This window comes from Alligator sinensis, unplaced genomic scaffold, assembly GCF_000455745.1.
Source record: "Alligator sinensis unplaced genomic scaffold, ASM45574v1 scaffold1067_1, whole genome shotgun sequence".
Lineage (NCBI taxonomy): Eukaryota > Metazoa > Chordata > Crocodylia > Alligatoridae > Alligator > Alligator sinensis.
Window position 1 is genome coordinate 604,400 of NW_005842836.1, and position 7,902 is coordinate 612,301.

The 7,902-nt window shown below is 40.0% G+C and overlaps 1 protein-coding gene across 1 annotated transcript in view; it reads right to left on the minus strand.

Moving 5' to 3' along the window:
* Positions 1–2,176: 2,176 nt before the first annotated feature.
* RGMB (repulsive guidance molecule BMP co-receptor b) overlaps positions 2,177–7,902 on the minus strand; it is a 22,582-nt gene continuing 16,856 nt past the window's right edge. The window contains exon 3 of the mRNA XM_025191592.1: positions 2,177–5,477. Coding sequence (XP_025047377.1) covers positions 4,809–5,477 — 669 coding nt within the window. The 3' untranslated portion in view covers positions 2,177–4,808. The remainder of the gene's footprint in view (positions 5,478–7,902) is intronic.

The window sequence follows — 7,902 nt, forward strand, 5'->3', positions numbered from 1 at the left end:
TTAGGAAGTGTCTTGTAGAACACTGAGCTGCTAGTTCCTATCATGACTTGGGTGGTTGCGTGCCTTGTCGAACAGCACAAATGTAGGTGCCCATGGGACTTATGTATCTACCAGTTTTGTAACCAGGGAATTTAGGAATTCCCAGGTTTATCAAAAAGCTAAGCAGAGGTTTTCATTATTTGAAGCTTGAACACAAGTACTTCAAGTGGCAGTTAGCTGCCTATGTTCCTTTGCAGATCTAGTCTTAATGCTTTCAGTAATGTGTGAAGTGACACAAGATTGTGTGCAAAACAAAATGGAAACTGCATAGCAGTTGATTAATGTTTAAACTAACACCTATCAGAAAAAAAAATATCAATCCTATTCAGAGATGTCTTTGGTTACTTATCAAATAAGTAGCTTCCTGGTGTGCATCTCCAAAAGCATCTATTCAATCTTAATCATCATATTTAATTCACTAATCAACAGTGTTTTAAAGCTCAATAAAATAAACTCTGAAATCAGATCAGATGCAACTATTCCTTCCTGCCAACATTACAATGAATTTATGTGCAGTTTTAGATGACAGTGTTATGTTGCTGTGTATGAATTGCTTTCAAAATGAGTTGAATACAAAATATTTGATGAACAACGTTGATGTATTCTTTCCTTTATAAATGTAAATCAGGCAGAGGAAATTTAGCAGCATATTAAGAAAACTGATCAAGTAAACACTACCGAATAATTTAAATCAATTCATTGAGGTATCTGAGCACTAGATAGATAACATTCTTTAATATTCAGGAGGTGCATGCTTAACCTTGGGCTCTAGATTGTTTTAAGGAAGTACTCTCTCAGAGTTTACTTTTCTAGAAGTCTCAATTGAGCCACAACCTCTGGGCAAGTCTTGCAATATGCAGACTGCAACCCCAGGTTTTCTGGGAAGGAAAATGCAGGAAGGAGTGATTGTTTTTGTTCGATAGGCCATTGAATGACAAGGAGGATTATAAAATTAATTTATATTACAAGAGCCCCATTCAGTACCCAGTGCACCAAATTCAGTCCATAGGAAAAAAAGGTACCAGATTAGGACTGTAAATTTAATGTTCTCTGTTGGATGTTATTACATGCTTCCCATGTTCCTCAGTCTCTGTGCCTTGGTTTCTTCATTTGTAAAATGGAAATACTTCTCTCATGCACATGATGCTGTAAAAGGAGACATCATAGTAACAAATGCCACAGAGTAAGTCATTTAGTATAATCTATAGCAATGTTCTTGGATAAACATTTTAAGAATTAAAACATGTGCAATGGCAGGGAAAAGATACCTTCATCATAGTACAGTAACTATTATGGAAACTAAAATATATCATGTATTGTCTTCTCTAGCAGCACATTTGAAACACTAGCAGCACATTTGAAACAACTCGTCTGATACCGTGTATGCACCAGATTTTGAATATTTTCCATATACTTACAGGTATTAGCTTGTATAGGTCTTTTAAATATGGCATCTGCAATTTACTAAGTCTCCCTTTCACTTAATCCAATTACAGAAAGCAGAAGGGATATCAACAAATATTAATCCCTTATATGCAAAAAACACTTTTTAGAAGCCTTCTGTGTTTTTAAATATGCTGTCACTCTTGGCTGCTAACAATCAACAATTTCATGCATATTTAGCGATCTGCAAAAGAGTCCTGCAATCTTGTGTACTAGTCAGCACTGTGCATTCTTTAAATCTTCACATCCGTCTACAGTTACAGTGGTGAATTCTCTTTCCAAGGGTGTTTCTGGTCTGAGGGATATCCCATATCCTTGAAACAGGGAATACTGGTCTTTTTTTCCCCTAATCTCTCTCAAAACAGAAACAGCTAAAGGAGACCACTGTATCTACAACTTGGATGGCGATTGGATGTTCCCCAAAATCACTTCCTATACACTATCCACTCAATAAAACTGAACCCTTTTGCAGCTGCCATCATAATTTTCACTATACAGTTCATTTTCCAAGAGGTAAATAAGGGTCTGCAAGAGAGCATGAAGACTGTGTACAGTATGTTCTTGCACAGCAAGTGGCCAACAGAAAACAAAATATGGGGCTTATGGTTTGGAGATTGCTAGCCCCTTCTCACAGCCATGACTACAAAGATTTTCTGTATATCCACCAGGGGTCACCAACACCGCATTACAAACATTCCACAGCATGGTATGTAACTTTATTCTTCTACCATAATAATTTAAAGTATTTACACACTGCACAGTCACTCTTTTACACAAACATATACTTATTGGTATATCCATGAACCACATCTAAAAGGTTGTTGCAAAGACTGACACATTGTGGGGTTTCCAAGCATAAAAATAAAATTTGAAGCCTTCTAAAAGACAGCCATTTGGTGTGTCTGTGAAAACCAGTGTTCCCTCTAAGCTTAAGTTCTCCCCAGAGACCATTCACTAGCTTCAAAATATCCATATGTTTGGCATTAACTAAAGCTCTCTTGGCTATGGTGGACTTCAAGAACCAACATGTGCAAATAACATTTTCTCAAGAATTCCCACAGCAGGAACAAGAAAATGAAATCTACTTAAAGGAAGTACTATATTTCTGAAATATTACTTATCTAATTGTGAGACTCTTGGATATTTGTTTAGGTATATGCATGGGATTTGGGGACACAGGAAATTAAGTAGTAGACAGACATCATTTACTATGTGCTTGCTAAAAATTCTAGCTTGGCTCCCCAAAATTCATCCACAACAAGTTTAAACTCTAGCCACTAATGGGGAAATTCAGCCATCCAAAATATGGAGATCTCTTCATAATGTTTTAAGCAGCAAAACAGTTCTACTTTAGACCAGGACTCAGATTACTAGCAGTCATTTTTGGACTGAGTTGACCTGAAAGGTTTTAAAACAGGAAAGTAGGCAGCAAATGGATTAGCTATAATGCTCTAGCATGTATTATTGGTTGGTCTTCCACACTGAGTAGACTGAGTAGCCAAACCAAATATTTTTCTTAGGCCAATGCAGGTATTGCATCTTTCACCCATTCCAGGAAGGAGTTACAGGCACTCCTCACTTAACGACTGAGTTCCGTTCCTACGACTCGGTCGTTAAGCGAATTGGTCGATAAGCGAGGAGCCGCCCCTCACCGAGAGCAGTTGGCCCCCAGGGAAACAGCCGGGGATGGGAAGGCGCTGGCCATGGTGGTGAGTCCTGGCCGCTGCCCTCCGGGTGGATGCTTCTCCCCCCTCGTGGGTTCGCGGAGCCGGCTGGAGGGTGCCGGGCTCAGCTCCACGTCCCCCTCAGCTTGACGCCGCGCTGCCAACCAGCTCTACGACTCTACGGACAGCTGGTCGTAAGTCCGCGCGGTCGTTAAACAAGTAGGTCGTTAAGTGAGGAGTACCTGTAATTGGTTTCTCTGCCAACAGCAAACCTCTGCAAAATGCTAAACTGATAGTCCTGAAGCTATTTAGACATTATATGCAAAATTACAAGTATTTGATTCTTAAAGTCATAAAACCTTCTTTACCCAAATGAGCGACTCCATCAAGTTTATGTACCGAGTTTTATCAGAACAGAAGAAAGACTGTTTGAATTTGTTATTCACATGGCAGAAATCCACTAATCTCATATAAACTCTTTCCAAAGATGGAACAGAAACAGGTCCGACCTGTTACCATCACAAGCATGTTTTTGTATCAGTCTTATTTCTTTTTAAAAAACAGGTCAATAATCTTTATATACTAGCGCTGTGCTATTTTCTTGCAGTAATTCAAGGCACTAAATTGAATCAATGGCTAGTATCACCTCTATTCCTTTTTTGTGTAGAGAATATGAATGGGAGGCCTTTCCTCTATGTTCTACCACCCAAAACAAAAGCGTGGTTTACAGGTCACTTAACAATAACCCTGTCAACCAATTATATCATGCTCAAAGCATTATGAAGTTACTTCAGAAAAAAAGGAGGTGGACTGCTATGACAGGAATTCTTAAAACAGAAGAACAGTTATCTAGCACCTTCTGATATAACTACTTTTCCCACATGATTTTAAAAAGTCAGGTGCTCCCCTGGAGCTAAAGTAGCTAAACAATCCCTATTGCACAAATGCATTGGAATGAAACCAATAGTACTAACTTAGGAAGAGCAACTTCCAAAAGATCATGCTGAAATTAGCTGACCCATTGCATGCTACCAAGTCTGTTCTACCCACACGTCATAGTTGCTTTATAAGAGTCATTAGCAGTCACCCTTGCTTTCTTTAATGTTAGTACGGGAATTTTTGTTTTTGCTAATGCAATGGAGAAAAGAGATTGTTTCACAGACAAAATAAAGATTGGGTTTTGAATGATCCAACTAGAGACAACAGTAAAATACCACCTTTTTCAAAAGAGAAGATGAGTGATAGCCTTGAGAGTAATTAATGATGGAAGGAAGAACACCCACTGAAAGGCATTAATATAAAAAGGTTTTGTAAAAGTAGGTAATGCTTAGAGGGACCACTGGTTGTGGTGTATGTACATGTGTATATGTATTATACATAATGACCCAGAAACACATAAATATTTAATATATAAAAAATAAAGTGCTTTCTATCAGATCCCAACTCAGGGACATTATAAAACATTTCACCAACTGCAAAACAAAACTGATACAAAGAATACTACATCCAACATATGTGAACAGTAACACAATATGTACAGTCTGGTGGGCGTCCCAAGACAAACATCCCTTCATATACATGGTATATACATATATACTCTTAGCTTTTACCTCAATATATTATGACAATATATATTTTAAAACTTTGTTATAGTCAAAAACCCTACAAAAATGCAACAAGGATCAAGCACACAAGTCCAAGACTAACAAACAACTTGCTTCCCTTGACAAAGCCACCGGTTCCGTTGTTAGGGAAAATGTGCCAGCGCTCTTTCCTGGGATGCAGTGCCTCTACATCCTGCAAGGCACTGTGGGCTGCTGCTGTGAAGTTGGCATCACCAGTGGTGAGCAGGTCAAAGACACATGAGTAAAAATAGATGTCCTTCACTAATATCTTCTCATGGCATTTGGTAGTGGCACTCTCCAGTGTGTACACAGAGCGGGGCTGAGTGGTGCCTGCATGAGAAGGAAGCTGCCCCATGACAGGCAATGGCAAGTGGCCACTGTCATCAATACGTTCACTTGAGGGACAACCATTCACACACAGCTGCAGGTCTTGGCTTTCTTCGTAAGCCATGGCCAGCTCTTCTGGCATACGAATAGCCAATGTAAGGTAGCGCCCGTGCTGGCGCACAAACACAGTTGTACCAATGTACCTGGCATGCATTTCCATGTATTTGCCACTGACTTTCTCCACAATGCGCAAACTCTTGGTGTCACCATCACCTCCACTTGTTGTTCCATCTACAAAAGCCGCTGGTAAATCGTCGGTCACTGCCTGGTATACCTTCTGATCTGTACAGTCTTGGTATGATTTAAAGATAATAGTTATCTGGAAGATGAGAAAAGAAAGAAAGTTAGAAGGAAAAAAATTCATCCTGGTCCATTATCGCAGTTGTAGACTGGCCACGATTAAGGGAAAAAAAAAAAAGGTACCCATGTTGGTCATCATTCACACTTACAGCCTGGTAAACTCATCTAAAAGCATTCTTAAAATTTTAAAATCAACATCCTTGAAGATGGTGACTGTTATAAAGAGCTATTCTTAAACTAGTACCAAATACTATGAATACTGGTGTCCAGCAATTGCAGAGGAGCTTGGGAAAGGGAAAGGTTGGGTATTTCAGTATGACGACTCCCTCCTTCCTAATGCTTTTTTAAAAACAATTTGGGACCCCTCTGCAGTTGCAAGGAGTTGCGTGCACCATAATGCCCACACCACAACACCTTGTGGTGCAGCCAGTTTCTGCCCTTGAAAGAAGTGTATGCCCCGATGGAGTAAGTGCAAGGGGAAAAATCGGTAACCTCAATGTTCTAATTCTGACTCCGTCACTGACCTCATGATCTTAGGCAAAGAAATGGCTGCACCCTGCATGTTGCCAGGATTCATAGATTTCATAGACATTAGGGCTGGAAGGGACCTCGGAAGATCATCGAGTCCAGCCCCCTGCCTGAGGGGCAGGAAGTCAGCTGGGGTCATAGGACCCCAGCAAGATAAGCATCCAAATTTATCTTGAGGGTGTTCAATGTAGGCGCTTGAACCACCTCCAATGGCAAGCTGTTCCAGACCTTGGGGGCTCAGACAATAAAAAAATTCTTCCTTATGTCCAGCCTGAAACGGTCTTGCAGGAGTTTATAACCGTTCAACCATGTCATCCCTTGGGGCGCTTCAGTGAACAATCGTTTGAGTTTAAGCTATGGTAAAGTACCATGGAACTACCAAAGTGATCAGCATTACTTCTGCCATCAATGAGCAAGCAGCAACTAGTCACACACTTCCCTGGAAGGAATCGCGTCAAAAGTTGTTTATTCGCAGTATGTGGATTTATAAGCCTCGTAAACTGGGCGATTTGACACCTCCAGTCCACCAGCCAAAGAACATACGTATTACAGACAGAAAGGAAAAATAAAACAGGTGGCTTACAAGCAATTGTGTGGAAGTCAAAGAGACAATGAACAACGATCATTTGCTTTTAAGAGGTGACTTACAAACTCAAAGTTTATGCCAGTTACTGCTCTTTTGTGATTCCTGCAAAATAACCTGAAGTCTTTAAAAGGTTATTGAAAACAAAATACAATAGAAATAAAAGTCCTCCAGTCTCAGTCTTTGCTGGAAGAAGCAAATAATGTATTGGCAATCTGAGAACTTAGAAGAGGATTTTTTTTTTTAAATATCATATGTGAATCTAAGTAAATCTGCAGCTCCCTTCTCAACTGTGAAGTGACTGAAAAGGGCTTAAAAGGTCCCTTCTTCTCCACTCCTCCTCACTGGAAACAGGCAGGATTTGGGTAACTATCGTCAGCCTTGACATATCCAGTCTATGTCAAAGTAGAAGGGGAAAAAAAAACAGCTGTTTTCAGTGCATCATTTATGCACATTCCCAAAAGCTTCAGAATATTAGAAAAATGCATTATAGTGGACATTTTCCAAATAACACTATGCATTTCTTTAAAAATCTTTATTTTACAGCAGTCTTTTGCACATTTTAATTTCAGGTAAGCACCACATTTGCACACAGCAGCTTTGGTTTCTGGCTTCTCTGCTCACAATAAGAGTTAAAAGGGTAATAAGAAGCTGGATTACAGACAGTCTGAATAAACTCCATCCTCTTGGAGAAGGAAAACTAAAACATTAGTTTTGCACCTACATACATGCCTGTGGTAAATAAGAGTGAAGTCTTCCTTTACTCCCCTCCTGCTCCAGAACTTCTCCAAACACAAAATACTGCTACTTTAGTTTTAAGGTTTCATTTGCTCCAGTTAGTTAACATTAGCACACACAGCACTAGCCATTTTAATTCCACATGCTCCCACCGGTGCTGTCTGCCTGGAATTTTCCAACCGTTCTCCTTGCTTTAATCAGTTAGTTATACAGCTAGCTTGAGACCAGCTGCAGTCAAGCAATCTGTTAAATTCATATCCGTAGGCCACAGCTGAGACTGAAGGGCTTTGCTCAAAATCCAGACGGTGTACAAGTACTTTCCCTGAGAAATTTTGGTGCTTCTGTCTCCTACAGCAAGACACCATTCCACTTTACAACATCAAAATTTGGGCCAGGACAACACAGGAAAGATGCACGTAGTACCATCTCATGAGTCCTTTGTTCCCTATTTGACTCCAGTGCCTCATTCAGCAAATGAAGTTCCAACAAAAAGAGTGCCTTGTAAACACAGATGAATCTAGTGGCCCTACACACAAATAGCAAGGCCGCGCACAACTGTTGCTCAACAATGGCCGAATGATTTACACTCCTGCTG